Genomic DNA, 25,890 nt, shown 5'->3' with positions numbered 1-25,890 from the left:
CTCAGGGTGGAAGTATGCAGACCCAGCGTCTGCATCCAGGGTCCCATCTGCACGACCACATATGTGTGAAATCAACATAGATGTAAATGAATCTGATTGTGAGTGTGTGAGAGACAGAGATGGAGAGAGACATACTGAGAGACACAGAGACTGAGAGATAAGCACCAAATCATTCATGACAGTCACCTCTGTGGGTGGGATATACAAATCTCTTCTCTTTAAGGTAATAATTCTTTTTTTTTGTAATGCGTCTGTATTACTCTACTAATTCTAAAAGGATTAAAATCCTATGTTAATGTAAACCATTCATTACTCATTTATTGAGTAAAGTACATTAATCCTATTTTTAAAAGATTTATTATGAGGAAAATAAGCATTTATGAGAGTAAAATATGAATTCTACAGGAGTTAAGAATCCGTAAAGAACAAATCCTTCTCAGGACCCAGTTCCATGTTAGCTCCGTGGCAGCAGAGGTTCTCCAGGAGGTCGTGTCTGTTATGTATCAGCATCCAATAGAGGTGAGGAAGAAGTACCAGACTTGGACACTGAAGCCTACAATAGATGAGAGATTCTGTTGAGAGAAATTAAGACCTACATTCACAGAAATTAATCCCATATTCATGGAGCAGAAGGCTTCATTCTACTAAGATGACAGTAGTCCACGAATAGATCTAAGGATTCAAAGTATGCCTACCCAAATCCCAGGTGGTGTTTTGCAGGAATTGACAATCAACATAAAATTCACATGGAAAATCCAGGGGCTCAGAATACATGAGTGAATCTTGAAAAAGAAGAACAAAGTTCGAGGAGTGGAAAGTCAGATGGAACCCATGGTTAATACAAAAGCACTTTAAGCTGAAGATACATGAGATTCAATGGATGTTGAAGAAAACCTGTCATGGAAGCCAATTCTCTCCTCTCCCTTTGCCCTATCAAGTTAGGTTGATAAAAAAAGCCTTTAACTTTCACCATTTAACATGGTAGTTACTTTTCTGGTTGGCTCCTGCGTGTGTATAAATAAACCGTTTCTCTTGTTCATCTCCTCTTTACTTCTGTGGGCTCTTTGGGAGGGACTCTGGTTGATGGGGACCTGCTCTTTTCTCACCTTCTTTAATGACATCTTTTGTCCATGGTGAAGTGCTTAAAAAAAAGAAAAGGCTCATTGGTTTTCGGTCAGAATTGGAACATGTATACCTTTGGAGACCCCATGGAGGAACAAGGGGGTTCAATACTGCTGGGAGAATTTACTTGTCCAAATGCCTAAAAAGACGCTATATGCAAGGTTTTTTTTATTTTTTTTAAGATTCTACCCCTAAAACAAATATCCTATCTAAACATCTTGGATGATCAAATAGAAAGAAAAAGGAGAATCATGTCTGGCCTAAGAACACTTCTTTAACAAAACGGAGGGACAGAATCAGATTCAGAGCAAAAATTAAAATCCATTTATACCATCAACCCTCCCACTCTTTTGTACACTGTCCTCATGTATTCTGCCAGATGGCGCCCTGGAGAAGGCCCTTTGCCTGGAACTCGTGCTCATTTTCAGAGCTCGGCCAAGCGGGAGGTTGGTCCCCAGGGCCTGAGAGGGGCTATTTGTGAAATCTTCTCTGCTGAGACCCAGCGGACTGAAGGGAACTGTGTGCTCTGAGGGAGAGAGAGCACACCGAGCCTCTGTAGAGGCATCTCTGAGATCATCCCAAAGGCACACAGCTCTAACCCTGGACACGGGAATTTTTGATTGGCATCTTAGCTGGAAATCTACTCCTGGATAGAAAGAAGCAGATTCAAGATGTTGCAATTGGATGGGCAGGTCGGCCTCTCGAATTTGTCGATGAGGAGGACACGCAATTCTCTGCAGAAGTAGGAACACCCATCCCTGCTCTGCTGACTTCATCTACAGAGAAACAGAGACGCGGCTCTAAAGGGAATTCAACACCCACCAACACTTCTTACCGACATCAACGTCCCCACTTTATTCTCCTGTCAGGTCTCTGCACAAAAACTGTGACTCAGCCCCAAATATCACATACCCATCACCCTGAACCACTCTGTGTCTGTGTCCAACTCGAGCATTAAGGCCTGTGACCGTTCCTGTCAAATCGTGTCCCACTTTCAGCCCGTCTCCTGCCATCATCCCAGCCCAATCTCGGTGTCTCTCTCCAGGTCAGCAGCACACTTCCCATTGGCTTCCCATCAGTTTACTTTGCCCTGCTTCCATTGCTTATTCCCCATATGTTACCCACAGCGGTCTCATTACAGTATGAATCAGATCAAGTTGTTCCGCTTTGCAAAATACTCTCATGATTTTCCATTGTATCCAGAAGGATATCCAGAGTCCCTACCAAGGCCCTGTGTGATCCGGACCCTCACCCGTCTCTGCAGCCTCAGTTCTCACCATTCTGCTCCAGCCCATCTTCACCGACTAGATGGTCCCCACCAGGACAGCTGTGTTTGTAACTCCAAGTCTCGTACTTACACTTCTCCCGGCCTGGGAGGCTTTTCTTGTCTGTTACCTATGTGGCTTATTCTTTTGCTTCATTCAGAACTTTGTTCAAATTATTTTACCTTCAGAGAGGTCTTATCTGACCACATTATTTAAAATAGCACACACATATTTCCTATTCAAACATTTTCTCTCCTAATATGCTTTATGTTTCTTTGTGGCAATTATTAGTACCTGGCAGTACATCATATATTTATTTGCTTACTGGTTTATTGTCTGTTTTTCTTACTAGACCTATATTCATGGAACCACAAATAACTGTTTTAACCAATAACATTGAAACCGCCTTTAAATGAATTCTTTTATAAGATGAGAATTTCAGAGGCTTCCACGGGTTGCTTAGGGGAAAAAAGAGAAAGGATTCAGGTTGAACTAGGTTATTAAGGACCTGGGAGTTGGTTATTTATTTTATACATACTAGTGTGTATCTGTTAATCCCAAACTCCTAATCTAGCAAAAGACCGAGCTGACTAATATTTTTAAAAGACTTTCTTTTCTTTTTGAACTTGGGTTGTTTGAGATCTCTTTTCTTCTTTGTTCTTTTTCTTTTTTTTTAAAGAATTTATCTTATTATTTTCCTACATTGAGGTATAGCGACTTGAACCCATCACGTACTCTACCCCTTGAACTATACCATCCCCTCCAAAGACAATTATTTTTATACTTTGACAATACCATATTGAATTAAATTTTTTTGTTCCATTTTCCCTTCATAGAGTTTGTAACTAAGGGAGAGACAGAGGAAGCCCTGGGCCATCCCTTCCTTCTCAGCGGGTTACTACACAGCAGAGGAGCTAGGCTGTCGCCAGGCCCAGCACACCTTTCTGCTCTGAGGGCCGACTCAGGCCACTTCTCTAAACAGAGGTGTGTTAGAAGCAGCAGAAAGCCAACTAGCGAGCAACAATGAAAAACCTGACCCACATGCAGTTGGACATCATCTGCTCTGAAACGAACCTCTTAAAGCTCTTCTTCCTATTAGTGGATGGTTTTCAAAAATGTTCCCAAGGAGATGAATCTCACTCCATTTCTCTGGATTTCTTTGGCCTTCTATGACTTTAACTGCAGGCTTGATTTTCTGCAGAACGTCTGCAGGGAAGCCAGGCAGAACACGTGAACAGACCCTGCAGGCCATGGCTGAGGCCTCCGGTCAAATCATCCTTGTTGTGCAGAGCCTATGTTCATGGGACCATTTTCATGACTGCTGGAATTAGTTCTCTTCCAAGTGTCCCTCCGAAAATGTTTCTAGATAGAAGGTGGCCTGACGCAGATGAGCAGTGGGGATGTGGGATGCAGATGGCAGACAGACTGGAAGGAGATAAGGGAAATGTTTCTTCAGGTTTCAGTTTGGAAGATTTCTGATTTTTATATGAACATTAATCTTGGTCAGGCTGAAGCACCGTTTGCTGTAAGACAGGGTGATGTACACGTATCCCTACAACTTCTAAAAAATATGTTGACAGCCTAGGGGACAGACAGCTTAGAGTGACACCTACGTTCCAGGATGCCTATGATCTCGGGCTCACAAAGAGGAAAAGAATACACATATTTTGCCTGTGTAGTTGTATGTGACATTATTTTGACCCTTGCCGGATGGTGTAAGATCAGAGATAATGTAGTCTTTCTTACGTTGCAAAGACGACAATTCTTCTTGATGAGTCAGCAGACTGTTTCCAATGGCCCGGGGTCTGTGCCAGACATTAGCTGTCTAGACAAATACCACACAGCCCCCATCCCTCAAGGAGATCACAGTGTGTCGTGGAAGAGACAAATTTAAATAGGTTTTCAAAACAATATGGCAAGAGTCACTTGGCATCATGTATACTGAATGTTCAGAGGGGCTCTTGCACTGCCTGGGGCAGGGTTCTAGAAGGTAGGGAAGGTGTCAGAAAGGAAATGCTTTCTGCACTGACATCTGATGGATTCCAGCAAATCTCCAGACCAGAAGACTGCATGGTGGGGACGGGATTCTCCGCAGCTTGTGTGTCTCGTCCAGAGATCTGGTCGTGTCTAAGAGCACTTTGCACTTAGGGGTGGAAGGTCAGTGAGGCTAGAGGCTGTGAGGAACTAATGGAAGCTGAGGCTGAAAAAAAGCAGCAACTAGGTGATGAGAAAGTGTAACGTTAAATCATGGAGCTTGGATTTCCTCACATACGCAGCGGGGAGTTCTTTGGGGTTTTAAGGAGGAAAGTGACACAGATTAGCCATTAAAAGTGAGAAAAGTGGGTTGTTCACTCTAAAGAACAGCACTGGGGAGACTAGCAAGGGGTGTGAATTAATGCTGTGGGGAGCGAGGAGCAGGGACTTAGTTGGGGGACATTAAGTAATAGAAGTGTAGTACTGATGGGGGTGAGGGAGTGGAAAAGTAAAGGAAAACTCTCAGATGTATGTCACGGAAAACAGATGGGATAGTGATGCCATTGTTTGAAAAAGTAAACCTAGTTCTGAGCGAGTGTAAATTCAAACATACAGAGCTTGAGATTTTTATGGGCTAATCAAGTGGGGATGTCTACTTGTCAATTATAAGTATATTTCTGGGACTGAAATGAGGTGTCCATGCTGGAAAAGACTTGACAGTTAATCAGTGGACAGAGAGCAGTTGAAGCCAAGGGAAAAAATGCCACCCACTGACAGTTTACCAAAGAAAAGGGAAGGAGGGCACTTCTGGTTCAGAAAATATGGCAGACCAGAAACTTGAAGACCCACTCACTGAAGACACATAAAAACATAGGACACAATGCCGCCAATCTTTTCTTGTTTTTTTACAGGCACCTTTACTGTGGTATGATTCCTGTACAGTAAAATACACATATTTCACATGTACTATTTGATGGATTTGATAGATGTCTACAGCCAGAAAACCATCACCATGATCAAGATAGCTAACATTTCCATCACTCCGCAAGGGGGGCACTTTTCGAATTCCCATATTTATCCCTTCCCATCCCCTTCTCTCGCTGGTACCATAAGTTTGTTTCTCTATGTCTGTGGGTCTGTTTCTCTTTTGTAGTTAAGTTCATTTGTGTCTTTTCTTAGATTCCACATATAAATAATATCATATGGCATTTTTCTCTTTTTCTGGCTTACTTCACTTAGAATGAATATCTCTACGTCCATCCATGTTGCTGCAAATGACATTATTTTGTTTTTTCATGGCTGAGTAGTATTCCATTGTATAAATATACTACTACTTCTTTATCCAGTCAGCTGTCAATGGACATTTGGGTTGTTGCCATGACCTGGCTATTATAAATAATGCTGCTGTGAGCATTGAGGTGCATGAGACTTTTTGAATTAGAGTTTTCTTCTGACATATGCCCAGGAGTGGGAAGGCTGGATCATGAGTTAAGTCCATTTTCAGGTTTTAAAGGAAATTCCACACTGTCTTCTCTAGTGACAATGCAATCCGTTTTGTGACAGCAGAGCCATGCTCAGAATGTAACGGTTATTTTGGGGGCCAGACATGAAGTGCAGTGAGTGTGGCCTGTTCAAGAATCAGAGGGCAGTCTGCCAGGGCTGGAGGAGAGTGACAAGGAAAGTGTGGTACAGGTAGGATTCAGACCACGTAGGGACGTGACAGGCTGGGATAAGGAGCCTGGACTTCCAGTCATCCTTTGGTAACCATGGGGCACTGGTTCCAGGACTCCCCCCAGACGTCAACATTCATGGATGCTGACGCCTCTTGTATAAAATGACATAGGACTTGCATGGAACTCATGTACATTCTCCCATGTACTTTTTTTTTATATATACAAACTTTTTTTAATGAGTTATAGTCATTTTACAATGTTGCATCACATTCCAGCATACAGCACAAGTTTTCAGTTATACATGAATATACACATATATTCGTTGTCACTTTCTGTTTCACTGTGTCCTCCTGTGTACTTTAAATTATCTCTAGATTACTCATGGTATCTAATACAACATGAATGCTATGTAAGTAGTTGCCAGTATATGGCAAATTCAAGTGTTGCTTTTTGAAACTTTGCTTTTTCCTGAATATTTTCAATCCACAGTTAGTTGAATCTGCTGGATAGGGAGCCCCTAGATATGGAAAACCCCCAAGCTCTTCCTTTCCACCTCCTAAATACCCACTGCAAGCACTAAAGTGGTCCAAACATAGAAGAGCACCATCTACCTGCTGGAAACGCTGAGGAATCCCTTCAGTGTATGTAGCACAGGAGAGAAGGCTTAGGGCCAACTAGGGGGAAGGAGGGCCTGCCTGGAGAGGAAGGAGGAAGGACCGCAGTGGAAACCAGATCATACCCTTCCTGGAGCTAGGTGATAGCAGAGAGTGATGCCAAGGAACTGGGGACACGTCACATTGGGGGCAATCCTGGCCGCCAGGTGCAGGGTTCACATAGCTGGGACCCAGTTTGCGAGATCAAAATAACAAGGAGGGAGAGGGGCTGGCTCAGCCCCGGGATCCTGACCACGGCCACAGCGCTGTGACCTCAGCTAATGCGGCTCCCCTAGTAAGCCAGAAAAAGGAAAGTCTGAGCCAAGATATTGCAGATTCCACCGCAGCCACAAGGATAACTAGATCTCTAACTTGACAAAATGTAACCACCAGAAACAGGAATCTTCCCTTTTCTCTTCTTTGGACCTTTGGACAGGGAGCCACACATCTCCGATTGGAACCACCTTTAATACGATAGAGAGCTCACTTTTTCAGGAATAAGCATGGAGAAAAAGAGTGGGGTTATGGTTTAAAGCGAAAGTCAAAGCGGAAGCCCATCTGAGAAATGGTAAAAATATGCTTCTCAATGAATTCGACTTATGGCGAAAAGAAGGAGTAAGGTTAAGGAAAGCTCTATTAATATCCATTCACCATACAAGACTAGCCAGCCATAAAAAGACAGCACCTTAAATTAAGGAATTTTTTTTTTTGGTGATGAAAAACAATGCCTTATATTAAAACAAGCCTTGGGCCAACAACAACACTCTGAGAGAGAGAGACGGAGAAGATGGCGGATTAGAAGGACGCTCGTAAGTCACCCTCTCCCACAAATACACCAAGACCCACATCTACAGACCCACTCAGCCAACCAGAGCACCTGCGGAACTCCGACAGAACATCGCCCTCTTCAAAAGATAAAGACGCCAAAAATCTGGTAGGAGAAAAGGAAAAAAGAACAAAAGGCAAATCTGCGCGAGACGGGTCCCGCGGGGAGGGAGCGGCAAAGGAGGACTGGCGCTCGCTCGCTGGGTCTCCCCTCTCCAACTGAGAGGCCAGCGGGACTGAGGGGGAGCCTCCGAGGCTCGGATCTCTACAGAGTGGCCCTTGTCTGACAGAACTAAGTTAAACGGGCAGAGAGCGTCCCCCCGACACCCAGCCTGAGACGCGGGCCGGCAGCGGCGGGCAGGGCCAGGCTGCACAAGCCGGGCGGAGGACGGGGGCAGCTGCACGGAGGCAGCCCCAGGGGACTGCAAGGGGCTGGGCGCCGTGGCTGTGGGCGCACAGGGCAGAACAACCTGGGCCCTCCATAAAACAGCAAGGTTGATGTGCTCTCGGGGGAAGGGTGCATACCCCATTTTTGAAAACCCTAGGAAACTTTTCAGGGAAAGAGAGGCGGGGCTCAGGCACAGCCGCCATATCCTCCAGTGCTGAGCACCCAGGCGGGGACGAAATCTGCATCCGCACTGAAGGGCTCAGCAGCCTGAAAGGCCAGACTGAGACGGGCCTACAGCCCGGGGCAGATAGGATCCTTTCATCCTGGTCCCTCAGAGAACTTGCTCCACAAAGACAAACAAGGAGCTGGGTTTTGGCTCCGAGCAGGGACAAGGCTGTCCCTCGGTCTTTCCCGAGCCCACCTGCGGAGCGCCGACCAGGGCGGAGCGCCGACCAGGGCGGAGCACACAGCCGCACAGAGCAGCGGAGCTACCAGCGGTGCAGGTACTGGGAGAGCGGGCCCCCCCCGCCTTTCAAGCAGGAACACAGCCCCTGACCGAGGTGCTGGGAGGGGGCACGACCCGCCTCCTATCTGGCCAGTCTGCAACAACTGACTGCGGCATCCGGAGGGGCAGTGACCGCCCGCCCATAGCAGAGGAGAGCTGCACCTGATCCAGTGTTAGGAGGAGGTGCGATCTGCTTGCCAACAGATGCTGGGAGCAGCACAGAAGAGGGCGCCAATGGAGGACCTCTGAAAACCACAAGCTGAGCTTCCAAAACAGGACGAAGACAGAAATACTTCACATTAAAAGCACACAGACTCCAGAAGAACACCGAAGCCCCCCCTTTTTTTTTAATCTGTTTTTACCTGTTCTATTTTCTATTACTCTCTTAATTTTTACTTCTTAATTCATTTTTATTTCTCTTGGGTTTTGATGTCCTGTTATTGATTAGACACAGGTTTCAAATACATCTATTCATCTCCCCACCTCCCCTTTTTTTTAAAAGGTTTTAAAAGGACGTCTCAACCCGATTAATACTCTGCTTCAACTCGCTCTTCTATTGTTCATTATACACTGTTTTCAAACCCTCTTTCTCCCTTTTTTTAAAATTCTTTCTCTCTCTCTTATTTTTTTCTTTTTTTTCTTAGTTCTATTCCTAAATAGGCATTAGATAGATAAAATTTTTAAGATCCAAAATAGACAACTGATATTCCATAAACCACAGTGCCAGAGAGGTATGAGCAAGATGAAGAAACAGAGAAACCTTTCCCAATTAAAAGAACAAGAGGAATCCCCTGAAAGAAAGATCAATGAAATAGACATCAATAGCCTACTAGATCAAGATTTCAAAAAAGGAGTGATCAAATTGCTGAAGGAATTAAAAGATAGTGTTTAGAGATATAAAATATGTCAAAAATGAAATTGAAGCTATAAAGAAGAGCCAAGTAGAATGGGGAAACCCATTGACAGAGATGAGGAATGATCTAATAGCTGTGCACAGCCGACAAGATAATGCAGAGGAACAAATTAGTGATCTAGAAAACAGGACATTTGAAAGAACTCATTCAGAAGAACTACAAGATAAGCAAATAAAAAATAATGAAAATAGCATAAGGGACCTATGGGATAATATACAGTGTCCCAATCTTCACATACTAGGGGTCCCAGAAGGGGAAGAAGGATCAAAGGGGATTGAAAAGGTTTTTGAAGAAATCATGACTGAAAACTTCCCCAAGTTAAGGAAGGAATCAGATATCCAAGTACAGGAAGCTCAGAGGGTCCCAAACAGGAAGAATCCAAATAGACCCACACCAAGACATATCATCATCAAGATGGCCAGAGTCAAGGATAAATAAATGATCCTAAAGGCAGCAAGAGAAAAGCAAAGAGTGAATTACAAGGGAACCCCCATAAGGCTCTCAGCTGATTTCTCTACACAAACACTACAGGCCAGAAGGGAGTGGCAAGATATATTCAAAGCCCTGAATGAAAAAAAAGATGCAGCCTAGGATACTTTATCCAGCAAGGCTATCCTTACGGATAGAAGGAGAAATAAAGAGTTTCACAGACAAAAAAAAAAAGCTGCAGGAATTTAGCAACACTAAACTCACGCTAAAGGAAATATTGAAAGGGCTATTCTAAATAGAAAAGCAGCAGGATGCTACAGAAATGAGAAACTCACAACTGGAAAGGTGATAACTCATGAATTACAAATAAAGAAAACACGAAATTATAAAAGAAGATATACAAATCACTGAGAGTGGGAGAGGAAGGCAGGGAAATATAGAATATTGATTTCTTTCCTTTTTAAATTTTTTTAAAAGTAGGATGGGTAAGAGATCATGTTACTATCAGTTTAATAAAAACAGTTGTAGTAATGGGTTAATAGATTTACAAAAAAGGGTAACCACAAGTCAAAAATTTACAAGGGAGTCCAAAAATTAAATAAAATCCATGATAATACAAAGGAAAATTACCAAACCACAAAAGGAAGAAGAAAGGAACAAAACGATATATCAATTCAACTGCAAAGATAAGTTCAGAATGGCAATAAACATACATCTATCATTAATTACTCTAAAGGTTAATGGACTAAATGCTCCAGTCAAAAGACATAGAGTGGCAGAATGGATAAAAAAGCAAGAACCTTCAATATGCTGCATACAAGAGACCCACTTTAGGGAGAAGGACACATATAGATTGAGAGTGAAAGGATGGAAAAGGATATTCCATGCAAATGGAAAAGCCAAAAAGCAGGTGTTGCAGTACTAATTTCAGACAAAATAGACTTTAAAACAAAGGCTGTAAAGAAAGATAAAGAAGGACATTTTATAATGATTAAAGGAGTGATAAAAGATGAAGATATTACACTCGTTAATATATATGCACCCAATATAGGAGCACCTAAGTACATACAAGAATTACTAACAGAGATAAAGGGGGATATTGATGGGAATACAATCATAGTTGGAGATTTTAACACTGCATTAACATCACTAGACAGATCTTCCAGACAGAAAATAAACAAGGCAACAGAGAAATTAAAAACTACAATAGAAAAACTAGACTTGGTGAATATTTTCAGGGCATTAAACCCCCCAAAAATAGAATATATATTCTTTTCAAGTGCACATGGAACATTTTCCAGGATCGATCATGTACTTGGGCACAAAAGAAACCTGAACAATTTTAAGAAGATAGAAATTATCTCAAGCATCTTTACTGACCACAATGCCATGAAACTGGAAATCAACAACAGAGAAACAAAGGAGAAAAAAAGGAAAGCATGGAGATTAAACAATATGTTATTGAAAAAACAATGGATCAATGAGGAAATCAAAGCTGAAATTAAAAAATACCTTGAGACAAATGATAATGAAAGCACAACCACTCAAAACCTATGGGACACAGCAAAGGCAGTGCTAGGAGGGAAGTTTATAGCGATACAGGCCTTCCTCAAAAAAGAAGAAAAATCTCTAATAAACAAGTTAACCCACCACCTGAATGAATTGGAAAACAAGAACAAAAACCCCAAAAAGCAGGAGAAGGAAGGAAATAATAAAGATCAGAAATGAACTAAATACAATAGAGATTAACAAGACCATAGAAAAAAATTAACCAAACCGAAAGCTTGTTTTTTGAAAAAGTAAATAAAATTGACAAACCTCTGGCCAAACTCACAAAGAAGAAAAAAGAGAGAGCACAAATTAACAAAATAAGAAAGGATAATGGAGAAATTACAACAAACAAAATAGAAATACAGAATATCACACGAGAATATTATGAAAAACTATATGGAAACAAACTGGATATCCTAGAGGAGATGGACAAGTTTCTGAAAACATACTGTTCACCAAAACTGAATCAAGAAGAAACTGAACACTTGAATAATCCAATGACTAGAAAGGAAATAGAAATAGCAATTAAAACCTGCCTACAAATAAAAGTCCAGGACCGGATGGCTTCACCGGGGAATTCTACCAAACATACAAAGAAGAACTCATACCAGTCCTTCTCAAACTCTTCCAGACGATTGAAAAGGAGGGAATATTCACAAACCCATTCTATGAAGCCACCATCACCCTGATAGCAAAACCAGGCAAAGACACTACAAAAAGAGAGAATTATAGGCCAATATCACTGATGAACATAGACGCCAAAATCCTCACCAAAATTTTAGCAAATAGAATCCAACAACACATAGAAATGATTATACATCATGACCAAGAGGGATTCATCCCAGGGACACAAGGCTGGTTCAACATACGCAAATCAATCATTGTAATACATCACATCTACAAGACAAAGGACAAAAACCACATGATCATCTCAATCTATGCAGAAAAATCATTTGATAAAATTCAACATTCATTTATGATAAAAACACTTGCCAAAGTGGGTATAGAGGGAACATATCTCAACATAATAAATGCTACATATGACAAACCTACAGCCAGCATAGTACTCAATGGTGAAAAACTCAAAAGCTTCCCACTAAAATCTGGGACAAGACAAGGATGCCCACTATCACCCCTCCTATTCAACATAGTATTGGAAATCCTACCCACAGCAGTCAGGCAAGAGAAAGAAATAAAAGTGATCCAAATTTGAAAAGAAGAGGTAAAAGTGTCATTATATGCTGATGACAAGTTACTATATATAGAAAACAATAAAGGTCCACACAAAAGCTACTGGAGCTGATTGAAGAATTCAGCAAGGTAGCATGTTACAAAATTAACGTTCAAAAATCACTTGCATTTCTTTACACTAATGATAAATTAACAGAAAAAAGAAAGTAAAGAAACAATCCCCTTTAAAATAGCACACAAAGTAATAAAATGTCTGGGAATAAATCTAACCAAGGAGGTGAAAGAATTATACACAGAAATCTATAAACCATTGATGAAGGAAATTAAAGAAGACTTTTAAAAATGTAAAGACATTTCATGCTCCTAGATTGGAAGAGTCAATATTGTTAAAATGGTCACACTGCCCAAGGCAATCTACAGATTTAACGCAATCCCTATCCAATTACCCAGGACATATTTCACAGAACTAGAACAAATCATAATACAATTTATATGGAACCATCAAAGAACTAGAATTGCCAAAGCATTACTGAAGTGAAAGAAAGAGGCTGGAAGAATAACCCTCCCTGACTTCAGACAATACTATAGAGCTACAGTCATCAAGACAGCATGGTATTGGTACCAAAACAGACATATAGACCAATGGAACAGAATACAGAGCCCAGAAATGAACCCACAAACTTTTGGTCAACTCATCTTCGACAATGAGGCAAGAGTATTCAATGGAACAAAGACAGTCTCTTCAGCAAATGGTGTTGGGAAAACTGGAAGGCAGCATGTAAAACAATGAAGCTAGAATACTCCCTTACACCATATACAAAAATCAACTCAAAATGGATTAAAGACTTAAACATAAGACAAGATACAATAAACCTCCTAGAGGAAAACATAGGCAAAACATTATCTGACATACATTTCAAAAATTTTCTCCTAGAAGAAATAAAAGCAAGAATAAACAAATGGGACCTAATGAAACTTACAAGCTTCCGCAGAGCAAAGGAAACAAGAAGTAAAACAAGAAGAAAACCTACGGAATGGGAGAAAATTTTTGCAAGTGAAACCGACAAAGGCTTGATGTCCAGAATATATAAGCAGCTCATGTGACTCAATAAGAAAATAATAAACAACCCAATCCAAAATTTGGCAGAAGACCTAAACAAGCAATTCTCCAAGGAAGACATACAAATGATCATAAAGCACATGAAAAAATGCTCAATATCACTAATTATCAGAGAAATGCAAATCAAAACTACAATGAAGTATCACCTCACACCAGTCAGAATGGCCATCTTTCAAAAATCCACAAATGACAAATGCTGTAGAGGCTGTGGAGAAAGGGGAACCCTCCTGCACTGCTGGTGGGAATGCAGTTTGGTGCAGACACTATGGAAAACAGTGTGGAGATTCCTCAAAAGACTGGGAATAGACTTACCATATGACCCAGGAATCCCACTCCTGGGCTTGTATCCCTAAGGAACCCTACTTCAGGATGACACCTGCACCCCAATGTTCATAGGAGCACTATTTACAATAGCCAAAACATGGAAACAGCCTAAATGTCCATCAACAGGTGACTGGATAAAGAAGAAGTGGTATATTTATACAATGGAATACTACTCAGCCATAAAAACCGACAACATAATGCCATTTGCAGCAACATGGATGCTCCTATAGAATGTCATTCTAAGTGAAGTAAGCCAGAAAGAGAAAGAAAAATACCATATGAGATTGCTCATATGTGGAATCTAAAAAACAAAAACAAAAACAAACAAACAAACAAAAGCAAAGCATAAATACAGGACAGAAATAGAGTCATGGACAGAGAATACAGGTTTGTGGTTACCAGGGGGGTGTAGGGTGGGAAAGGATAGACTGGGATTTCAGAATTGTAGATCAGATAAACAAGATTTCACTGTATAGCACAGGGAAGTATTCACAAAATATTATGATAAATCGCAGAGAAGAAAAATGTGACAATGAGTGTGTATATGTCCATGAATGACTGAAAATTGTGCTGAACACTGTAATTTGACACAACATTGTAAAATGAGTATAAATCAATAAAAAATGTAAAAAAAAAACAACCCGCTGAGAGTTGTTGATGAGGAGAACATAAATCTGCATATAGATATGTAAGTGTTCCAAGTTCCCTGCTCGAAAAAAATTAGTCAATCAAGTGTCCAGTTGATTGGGAAATCCCGACAAGTAAATAACTGAATAGTGGGAAAGACATGGGATTAAATAGTGGTAGTGAGCAATGTAATCCAAGATGTTTATTCCTACATTTTCTTTGTTAATATAACAAACTTAAAGCAACTGTCTAAAAAGTAGTAAATGGAGCACACAAACACACACACACACACACAATCTGGAACAGCAGAGAGGTAAAATAAGCTAAATTTATCATTAATGAGGAACAGGATCTATTAGATTATTTCATTTTTGTGACACTTTTAGGAATACTGGTCCAATTGCATATAAAGTTATGAACTTAGAGATGATTTATACAAATTTAGAGAGAATTTTCATTAAGAGGCAATATAGATTCCAAATCACTGAAGAGAAAATTAACAATAAAAAAATTCAATCCAGCTTATATGGAGTAACAGAGACCATATTTACCATCCTAAAATAAACCACAAAATGGATACAATATATGAAGCAATGATTTTTAAGACACGTGAAAATGATCATCCACTAGGATCTCATCCTGCCACCTCTATACCAAGGCTGCTAGGCCTCCTACTGCCATCACCAAGGATGTCCACCTGGAGGCGGCATTTCCTTCCTCTGCTCCTACTGCAGAGCCTGTCCTGAGCAGTCCTTCTCCAGGTTTTGGCAGGCAGCTCCCAGAAGTGCTCTCGTGGGCCTTTGTCCCTTTTAGCCACCAGCAAAGGGATCAAGGATGAACAATGAGCCTCCTTCCTCATCCAAGACCCAGGAACCTATCTGACTCTTGTCTGCTGTCTGGTACTCTCCGCCCGGCTTCCCGAGTCCCCAGCTTGGGCAGCCTGCATGCTGGCCACAGCCAATCAGAATCTGTTTCCCCGCCAAGAGGCCACGCGTGATCATGAGCAGGGCTCCAGGCCTCTGGAGCAGCGCGGCTTGGACTGCGTCCTGGTCCTGGGCTCGTGAGCTTCATGCCCTTGGTTGAGTCAGTTAACATCTCTAAGCTACAGTTTCCTCATCAGTAAAATGAAGACATAATCAATATGGAAAAAAAATCAGAATCTGAGGGAGACTAAATTTCTGGTGATTGAAGATTATTTTAATTTTGAATTATACAGCAAAGGACATCATACAATTTTTACTACTTCATAATTCTAAAGGACAGCTTCTACTATTAAAACTAATGCATGCACGTACACACAAACACACGTGCAGACATACTGGCTCTGCTCCACATACATCCCCATGCGCACACACACATGGAGTCATGTACCACACACACACCATACACACAACCACACACGTCCTCAGGCGCACACACACACATAACATACAGAACCACATACATCCCCAGGCGCGCGTGCACGCACACACACACACACGCAGTCACAGTCATGTACCACACAAGTCCCCAGGTGCGCGCGTGCGCACACACACGTCATACACACTTTGGCGTTATTCTAAATCAATTTACAGTTGAGGGTCACAGTGTCCATTGTTTCATCCACTCAGAAAATCCTGACTTTGGAGCGTGAAGCAGGATCCCCTCCTCTCTGGAGATGGTCTTTACCACTTACAGTCTCAGTAGAGCCAACATAACTGCTCTGGACCTTTGGAAGTGCAGGGCCAGAGCATACCTGGGAGCTCACATCCTATACATGTAAACATGTTAAGTGCAGTAGGTTCTAAACTCCTGCCTTTACAAATATACATTCATTAAAAGAGGGAAGGCCAGGTTCAAATTTAGAATTCCCAGACACAGGGGAGTCCGGCAAAGAAAGTGAGCGTGTGGGGAGAGCTGATTCCCAGTCTCTGATCACTAGCCTGACCCTTTTCTTCCCAATGCTGGGTCCATCCCTTGCCACAAGTGGCCTTGGATGTGCACAGGGGGACACTCAGACTTCACGTCCGGGCTCTGCTCATACCCTCCATGCAAACAGCTGCCCTTTGGCCTCTCTGTGAGTCCTGGGAATCTGAACTCCGGGGAGAGCCAGTGCAGGCACTAGAAATGGGTCAGGGGCTGCTGAGGCAGGGCATTTGGGGTCCTGGGTTTCTAGAGCACGAGATGGAGCCAATGACCGTGTCCCCTTGGCCCTGCTGACTCCACCCCATGGAGGGAGTGGCCAGAGGAAGTGTCAGGGCCAGAGGGACCCTCTGTAGTACAGGACCCATGGCAGCGGGCCCCCTTGCCAGGGTCTAAGGGCAGAATCCCTAAGGAAAGTTCTGAGGAGGCTGTAAGGTATCTTCATTTCCATTAATTAAAAAAAATCTAAAAGCTTACCACAGTCGTGGGTAGAAAGGGTTTTGTTAGAACAAGGGAAGGCACTTGCCAAGGTCTGGCCATAGAGGGCTGGTGGGTTTGTCAGGTTGATGAGGAACCAAGAGGCCGTTAGTCTCCACTGGGTCTAAACACCTCCTGAATTCCTCCGGGTGACACTGAAATGCAGTGAGACACGGAACCCTCTTAAGTTGTTAAAATCTTCATGGTGAGCCATTCAACTCTCTCCTCATTCTTGGCTACGAAAGCATGATAAACACAGGCCAGAAACTCATCAGCCTGTTGGTTGGTTCACTATCCGTCTGGCGCCCCCTCTTGTAGGTGCCTTTATCACATCACCCAGGGCTGACCTGGCTCGGGATTACAGCTGATTTTCCACAGGTGGCATCTTGCTGGTGACAAGAAGGAGGCATGTTAGCCACCTCCCAAACACTGAGGCTCCTCCTGGGAGGAGCCTGCAGACCCCCAGTCCAACCTCTGCACCACGATGCTCCTTAGTGCCACTCCCGGCTTGCTGCCCTGGCCTCTAGCTCTGGCCAGAACCTCGCTGGATTGTTGATAAATGTCATCCATACATCACGTCTATGCTTGGGGTCCAGATGTGACCATGGTTCTTATTTTCTTCTCATCGATGGATTGTTTGATCTTTGTGTAATCGTGTTGGCAGGAAGGCCAGTACCGCCCTCTTGAGGCCTCCCCGAGCCGCCTCTGTCTATAACTGTCCTGGCGCCCCAGGGGATCGGGTCTGAAGCCTGGCACTCAGACACGACGACAGCTGGAGAGACAGGAATCCACTCCTGCTGTGGCTTCTGCTGAGGCTCGATGTGGCCATACAAACTGGTCCCACAGGCCCTGACGTCACTTGACTCGCTGCAGGGATGCTCCCACACTGCCCCATTCCCCCCAGAGACCGAGGGCTTTCTGCTTGTTCCCGAAGGCCCCACCCCCTAGGGGGCACTGGGTCCAGTGGAGCTTCCAGCCTGGTTCCCCGCCAGCCCTTAGGGCCTTGGTGGGGTCTGGAACATCAACTACCCTCCCCTTAGGGGCCCGTTTGTCCTTTCCAGCCAACAGACCTAGGTCATAAGCACTTTAACCCACCTGAGGGTGTTTTCCTCACTTCAGGGGCAGTGAGGACTGGGCTTCTTCACACTCCAAGTGCCCCCGGTCTGGATGCAGACAGCCTGGCTCTCCCCCAAGTCCTGCAGGTCCCGGCCACACCTGCTGCTGGTCACTGAGTCTGTGCTGTGTTCTCTTCCAGGACAAGAGGTGCCCTCTGCCCCCGCCCCGCCCCCACCAGCGGTGGCAGAGGCGGCGGACAGGCAGGTGAGCTGGGGCCTGAGACTGTGCCCGCAAATAAGCGCCCCAGAGGCCGCTGGTGACTAGAGGGACCACGGGGCAGAAGGCAGCATGGGAAGGGAGGAGGAGGAAGGTTCAGGATAAGGAGATGAAAGGGGGAACGGATAGCACTGTGAGGACCTCGGCCACGAAAGGGAAGAGAAAAGACAGTGACACTGGAGCGGTGTCGGTGTTAAAAGCTGCGGGCTTTTTTATTTAATTTTATTAATTACCATTACATATAGTGACATATTTTTTTTGATTAAAGATTATGTGCCATGTCATATAACAGGATATAGAATGTTATTATTTAATAAATAATACATACTAGTAGATATACTAGCATATTATGCTCTGTTTATTATCAGATAGTATATAATACATATGTAGGTATTTATATACATAATATATAATTCATGCATCTATAAAATATATAACACATAACAATGTAGGATTATGATTAATATATTTTATAACAAGATTACATAACAATAATGATGTAATATTACCCATTGTATGTCTTGGTTCATGACACATTCTCACCTTAGGTGCCTGTCAGAGGTATTTATGTATTAAAATTATTATTATAAGAAACAGTTGTGAAACTATCACCCAGCATCAGAACAGGACTATTGACAGTGACATACTGTGTCCTATCCTGCTCTTGGCCTCTTCTCACAGGAAGTAACCAGCATCCTGATTCCTGGCTTACCCTTGACTTGTGTTACTTTCACATACACAACATTTAAGATCAGTTAAAACAAATGAACTGCAGGTACATGCAACGAAATGGATGAATCATACACACTATGTTAAATTGAAAAAGTAAGACTTAGAAGGTTGCCATAGTGTGCTATGCTTTTAATTGTGTATATGTATGTCAACTAAAGTCACTAAATTAAGAACAAGTACAGCTAGAGTCCAGGTGGGAGAGGGACAGATAAAAGGCGAGGTGAGCAGATTTGCTGCAAGTGAGTGAGTTCCTTTCCAGTAACATGTCATTCTCTCTGAAGCAGGAGGCAAGGCCATCTGCTGGGAGTCAGGGAAGAGACAGAGGGAAGCTTAGAGGTGTGCAGAGAGCAGAGAATGTTGACATCACTGAGTGATAAGTGGGGAAATATGCTCACTAGAGAAATCCTGGAGGATTGCCTGGCAGTGGCAACATGGTGGGCATTGATTTGTAGTCTTAGAAATCTGTGCTGGGAGAGCCTGCTGCCTGCAGGCTCAGAACAAATAGAGCTGGGTGAACCAAGATGGAAGTTGTCCTGGTGAGGAACTGAAAAGATCAAGGGTCAAGGGGGTTTTGTTTGTCATAAAGAGAGTGCTGACTGTGGATGCAGAGCTGGAAGATGGGGAAGTGGAAGTAAGAGGAACGTGGACAGGCAGGAAAGCAGAGTCAGTGCTTGATGCCCCAGTGAGGGTGAAGGAGGGCCAGAGAGGTTGGTGGAGAAGCAGCTGGACGGCTAGAGTTGGGCACTTAAAGGAGAGAGGTTGGACCTGGGGTGGAGACACGCCTGGGTATGAGCCCAGGGGTAGGGTGAATGGGGGTGGCTGGCTCAGGCTTACGGAGAAGAAGACCCTAAAATGACCATACTGGGTGGTGGAGGGAGAATGAACTTTGACGTCTTGATGGTAGGAGGTGAGGCAATACAGAGCTGGTGGTCCAGGTGCTCCTGACTGAGGCAGATAAGCAGGGAGGCCAGGGTGGCAGGCACTACTAGGAATGGATCTGGGTTTTCCAGGTGCTCCCAAGAGAGGAGGAGCAATCATCTAAAGGGGGAAAGTGAGCACAAGGGGGCCAACCCAGGCTCCTGATCAAATGGGGGTGTGAGGGGGCAAAGTGTCAACTCCAGAGATGGTTGCCCAGGAAGCAGGGACCACGGGTGAAGTGAGGGGACACTCAGAGAAGAGAGGGAGAAGAGTCTTCTGGGTGTAGGGGGAAGAGAGGCCCCAGGACAAAGGAGCACAGAGGCACAGTGATGAGGATGGACTGGCTCTATGGTGACACTGCAGGGATGGCTGGATCTTTGCCCTGAGGGCTTAGCTTGGGGGGACTACTGGCCTCATGAGGACTCCCCTCTCAGCAGCCAGGACAGACTCTCCCGCTCCTGAGAGCTGTGTGGCCACCAAAGTTCCCGGAGGGTTTCTGCCTCCATCTTCTATCAGACTTTCCTGCCCAGCCCCCGACTGCCAGCTTGGGAGCCTGGGCCTCACAGCTGTTTGCCGTGGATGGACACAGGCTCCTTGGAGAAGCAGGCTGATCTTTCTTTTCTCCGTAACCCAGGACCTAACAAAGTGCCAGCCCATGTGTGGGTCATCTAGGGGCTCGGATACTTACTAAATTAACTCAAAGCAGTAGAATAGCAGAGCTGGAGGAAGTGACCACTGAGCTCATAGAGTTCACTGCCCACACCCACATTCTACAGATGAAGAAACAGAGACCAAGCGGTGAAGCAGCCTTGGCCAAGGTCACGCTGCTCCTTAATGCTGGCCTGTGTCAGGCGTGCCAAGTGATGAGCTGTAGTGCAGGCGCTGAGAGGGGGCTCTGGGGCCAGACAGCTTGGGTTCAAGTCCCAGCTCTGCCATTTACTAGCTGTGTGATTAATGACTGTCCTTCCTGTAAAGTGCCACCTCACTGGGTTGTCGTGAACACAGCGTTCCTGGAACAGCAGGACAGAGTTCTGTAGGGTTTGCTATTGCTTTGGTTACTATTATTATCACCAAGTGAACCCTGAAATGAAGAACAAAGACAGCAAGAATTTTTATTTTAAAGAATTTTAAAATCCGATGATGAATGTTTGATTTAATCTATTCAAGTTTGCATTTGACCCTTATTAACAACTACACAATGGATGACTTTTGAGGAAATGTTGCTTCATGTCTTTAATTCTCACTAATGACACAGGCTATTCAGCAAGAAGCAGTTTCTTTTCCAGGAAGAGGGACAAAATGTTAACAATATCTCGGTACCTCTCGGTTCCCAGTGAGTTGGTTGTGACCTGTCAACCCAACTTTGGGGAAGTGCCCCCTCCTCCCAGGCTCGCTGCACTGCCCCGCGGCCTCCAGGGGGTGCTGTACCCCCACACGAATCCAGTCTCTTGGTTCATATCTTTGCTTCAGATCCCTCAAGGACTGCCCATGTCCCAGGGCCCCATCTGCCCTGCCCGCCTCACCTGCTGGACTCCAGGACACTATCCTGGGTCTCAACCATCCTCTGTTTCTACGCCCGCCCCACTACTCTTCACTTTGTCCTTCAAGTGTGGGCTACCGTGGCTCGCCACACAGCAGGGGTCTCCCCGTCCTCCACCTCAGGTAGCTGCATCGTCCTTCACGGTGCCTAGCGAACCTGTGTGGAGGCAGGAAGAATAAAGAACAACAGGTGCTCAGAGGGGCTGCCTTTCCCACTGCAGGGGCCCTGGAGAGCTTTCTCCCGGCTGGTTATTCACAGGCGCTGAAACTGTGGAATCTCGATCACACCAATTTAAAGGGCATCATCGCTAATTACAAAAGCAATCATTTTTTCAGTAGCAAAAGGAGAAAAGACTTTGTGCCCCGCACTTCCAACTTTCTTCCTCCGCCTTCAGAGGTGATTCTCACTCTCCGGGCAAGGGTAGAAAGCAACACAGAATATTATTTTTCAAAGTTTTTTTTTCCCACTCTGAAGATTGCTTTCCCAGAACCGATGAAGGCTAGGATGGTTTGGCTTCCCTGGACTGAGGATTCAGAGGCGCAGGGGGGAGGGGGTGGGGAGATAATTCAGCATTATTGAACCAAACAGAGACATTAAAAAGCTCTACTCTAAACAGAAAGGAAGCAGGATGCTATAGAAACGGGAAAACCATAGTTGGAAATGAAATAACGAATTACAAGGGAATAAACATGAAGATGTAAAAAAAGAAAAAGTACATCAAAATACAAAAAGGTGGGAATGGGAGACGGTAGCAAGAAAAGATAGATATTTTCTCTTTCTTTTTTTTTCTCATTATTCTTAGGATGTGTTGGAGCCTACGTGATTATCATTCTAAAGGAAATAGATATAGTGATGGGTTGATATACTTGAAAAATAAGGTAACCACAAATCAAAAGCATACAATAGAGTCACAAAAAAAAAACACAAAAAGAAACAAACACAAAATGGCTTAAAGACTTAAGCATTAGACAAGACGCTATAAACCTCTCAGAAGGAAACATAGGCAAAACATTGACATACATCTCAGCAATGTTTTCCTAGGGCAATCCACCCAAGCAACAGAAATAAAAGCCAAAATAAACAAATGGGACCTAATTAAACCTATCAGCTTTTTCACAGCAATAGAAACCATAAGCAAAACAAAAAGACAACCTATGGAATGGGAGAAAATATTTGCAAAAGATGAGACTGAACATGGCTTAACTTCTAGACTATATAAATAGTTCATACAACTTAATAAGAAAAAAAATAAACAACCCAATCCAAAAATGGGAAGAACAACTAAACAAGCAATTCTCCAATGAAGATATACAAATGGCCAATTGACATATGAAAAAAAGGCTCAATATTGCTAATTATCAGAGAAATGCTAATCAAAGCTACAATAAGTTATCATCTCCCACCAGTCAGAATGGCCACCATTCAAAAATCTACCAACCATAAATGCTCGAGAGGCCTGTGGAGAAAAGGGAACCCTCCTACATTTTTGGTGGGAATGTAGTTTGGTGCAGCCACTGTGGAAAACAGTATGGAGATTCCTCAAAAGACAAAAAAAGACTTATCATTTGATCCAGCAATCCCACTCCTGGGCATATATCCAGAAGGAACCTTAATTCCAAAAGATATCTGCAACCCAAAGTACACAGCAGCATTGTTTACAATGGCCAAGACATAGAAGCAAACTAAATGCCCACTGACAGATGACTGGATAAAGATGCAGTATTTAGATATAAAAGAATATTACTCAGTCGTAACAAAGAAGGAAATAATGCCATTTACAGCAACATGGATGGACATGGAGATTATCACACTAAAGTGAAATAACTCAGACAGAGGAAGACAAGTATCATATGATATCACTTATATGTGGAATTTTCAGAAATGATACAAATGAACTTATTTATAAAACAAAAACAGACTCACAGACTTAGAAAACAAACAGGAGTTTGGGATTAACAATTACAAACTACTATATGTAAAACAGACAAACAACAAGGATTCACTGTAGAACACAGGGGAAAATATTCAGTATCTTGCAACCTATAATGGAAAAGAACCTGAAAAAGAAAAGACTATGTATACGTACAACTGAATCACTATGCTGTATACCTGAAACTAACAGCTGTATATCTGAAACTAACAAAACATTGTAAATCAACCACATTTCAATTAAAAAAATATAAGCTCTAAATACCTTTATTCAAAGAAAATCTTCAACACTTACCTCTTACAAAAAGTAAAATGGGAAGCTTGAGCAGGACCAAATTATACTGAATGAGAGGTTACATACCTTCTCCAGCACGTGGCCCATTCTACACACACATCGTGTTTTCCTTCACGTAAGAATGGCCCTTATTGCCCTGGGAGCGAGTCCTGCTGGGACAAGGCCTCTGTGGCAGTGGCCTCTTTGTCACCGCTCCATCTCACCAGGAGGCCAGGGTTTTCAGAGGGGAGGGAACACACAGCTCATACACTTCAGATGTATTTCCTGAGAAAAACTATGGAAAGACCAAATTCACCTGCAGTGCGGGAAACATGAGCAGGGCCCCTAAGTAGACCGACAAGCCCGAAGCAAGACGGCCCGATGTTCACACCAGAACCAGAACAACAACCGTCTGGCCCCAGTTAAACGATCACCATCTCACCTGCAATGAACTGTTCGTACTCAGTGTCAGGGATGTTTCTGTTGAGACTTGAGACATCAAAAAACTCAGACCAGGGAATCCGGACCTGGTGGATGTCCAGGCTCTGCCAATGGTAGAGGCAGCCCCAAGGGGGTAGCACCAGCACCGACTCCTCCATTTTCATCAGGGTCTTCAGGAGGAAGGCGATGTGGATACACACGGCCCTACGGAGGCTGAAGCCTTCTGGAGGGTTGACGTCACACAGAATGTACCTGGCAGGGAGCAAAGGAGGGCGGGTCTTCAGGGCCGGGCCTCTGCACAGGAATCTCGGCTTAGATAGAACAGATACAACGGGAATCCCTGCACAGCCCATGGCCTAGACTCAAGACACGTTCAGCAGCTTCTGGTTTGTAAACTGGAGGCACTGCCTACCCATCTCCACGTGGCCAATTACTTCGAGTCCGGGAGCAGTTGCGGAAGACATCTTGGCATCTGTCTGACAACGCTAAGCACCTGACTAGTACCTGAGCACCCGTTCTCCAGGGGCTGTCAAGCTTCTTGGTCTACAGACCCCGGTACACTCTTAATTACTGAGGACTCCAAAAGGCTGCTGTTTATGTGGGTTAAATCTATCAATGTGTTAGAAGTTAAATAAGAACTTTAAAAAATGCTTATGTGTTCACTTAAAAATAACAACTTACTACATGTTACCATTAATACTCTTAAGCAAAAAATAAGTATATTTTTCTAAACAAAAATCATTAATGAGAAGAATAGCAGTAATTTTAATTTCTGCAAATCTCTTTTGGACTGGAGACAGCTGAATTATATCTGCCTCTACATTCCCTGTTCTGTGATATCACAGACCAGGTTCTCCCTGGAAAACCCCACAGGTAACTCAGGAGTGCAAGAGTGTGCAAAAGGCAGGTGACATACCGGCGTTTCTACGAAAATAGTCTTGCATCTCAAGGGCCTCGGACACACTTTGATAACTGCTGTTCTACCCTAGGCAAGACTCTCCTACACAAGAGCCAGGCAAGGGTCCTGGCTTCTTTAATGAGTTACCGCAGCCACACCCCTCCCTTCTCTGTGTTAATGTTTCCCACAACCTCCATTACTGCAGATGAGGATGTAATCCTCAACTGGGGCCTCTTATCCCAGAAGACTGCCAACCTTGAGAGGGAGGGCCCATTTACCATCCCTACACCCCACACAGTCTATTTTGAGTCAAGCCCTAGATAACTGCTAATCGGCACTGACCCTTGTCTTATTCCTGAGGTTTATCAAAGGAGCCAACATCTGGATGGAACTGAAATTTCCCTGCCGATAAACAAGGCTGATAAACCACCCCATTCCAACATCTGATTCTGGGGCTCTTCAAAACCCAGGTAAGGCCCCGCTTCATAAAACACGGGTCCTCCACCTGCCCTTCCCAGGGGGTTCTGGGAGGCCGCGGCCACGCAGGGCTACCCGGACTCGCGGTCCCAGCCCCAGCGCCCGAGGGGGAGGAAAGCCTGAGGCTGTGCCCCAGCCCTGTTCCCCCCGCCCCAACCCGCTCCCCGGCAACACAGCCCCTCCCCGGCCGCCACACCAACCAGGATCCCACCCCGGTCCATGTCCACTGGCCCCGCCTACGGCGCGGCCGTACGTTTACCGTCTGTGGGACCCCGCCCCAGACAGGATGTTGGCCGCCGACTGACCAGGCTAGAACTAGTCGCCCGGTCGAGCAAGCCGCCATCCCCAGCAGCAAGCACCGCCATGGTCCCGGGCAGCTGCACACTTCCGGAGCCCGCTGCCCGCCCCA

At 44.1% G+C, this 25,890-nt stretch overlaps 1 protein-coding gene across 4 annotated transcripts; it reads right to left on the bottom strand.

Annotated features, from left to right (window-relative positions):
• Positions 1–488: 488 nt before the first annotated feature.
• On the bottom strand, positions 489–25,890 carry LOC140691968 (GDP-fucose protein O-fucosyltransferase 2-like). Of its 4 annotated transcripts, XR_012067574.1 has the most exons (4): positions 25,787–25,890; positions 24,108–24,358; positions 23,753–23,960; positions 21,010–21,618 (listed from the first exon to the last, which is right to left on the bottom strand). XR_012067574.1 is itself a non-coding variant. In XM_072956543.1 (3 exons), exons 1-3 carry the CDS (start codon positions 25,822–25,824, stop codon positions 504–506), a joined length of 339 nt encoding a protein of 112 aa, XP_072812644.1. In that variant the 5' UTR covers positions 25,825–25,890; the 3' UTR covers positions 489–503. The 4 variants fall into 4 exon arrangements, 3 of the variants coding, with proteins under 3 accessions (XP_072812644.1, XP_072812645.1, XP_072812647.1); XM_072956543.1 differs by lacking the exons at positions 21,010–21,618; positions 23,753–23,960 and adding an exon at positions 489–553; XM_072956544.1 differs by lacking the exon at positions 23,753–23,960.

Source organism: Vicugna pacos, chromosome X, assembly GCF_048564905.1.
Source record: "Vicugna pacos chromosome X, VicPac4, whole genome shotgun sequence".
Lineage (NCBI taxonomy): Eukaryota > Metazoa > Chordata > Mammalia > Artiodactyla > Camelidae > Vicugna > Vicugna pacos.
This window is presented reverse-complemented; position numbering and strand designations above follow the sequence as displayed.

Excerpts from the sequence above, each read along its gene's own strand:
- LOC140691968 (XM_072956543.1), bottom strand. The coding sequence starts at position 25,824 with ATGGCGGCTTGCTCGACCGGGCGACTAGTTCTAGCCTG. Across the intron at positions 24,359-25,786 it reads GGGCGACTAGTTCTAGCCTG|GTACATTCTGTGTGACGTCA; the intron begins GTCAGTCGGCGG and ends GCTCCCTGCCAG. Across the intron at positions 554-24,107 it reads GTACGAACAGTTCATTGCAG|GCTTCAGTGTCCAAGTCTGG; the intron begins GTGAGATGGTGA and ends CATCTATTGTAG.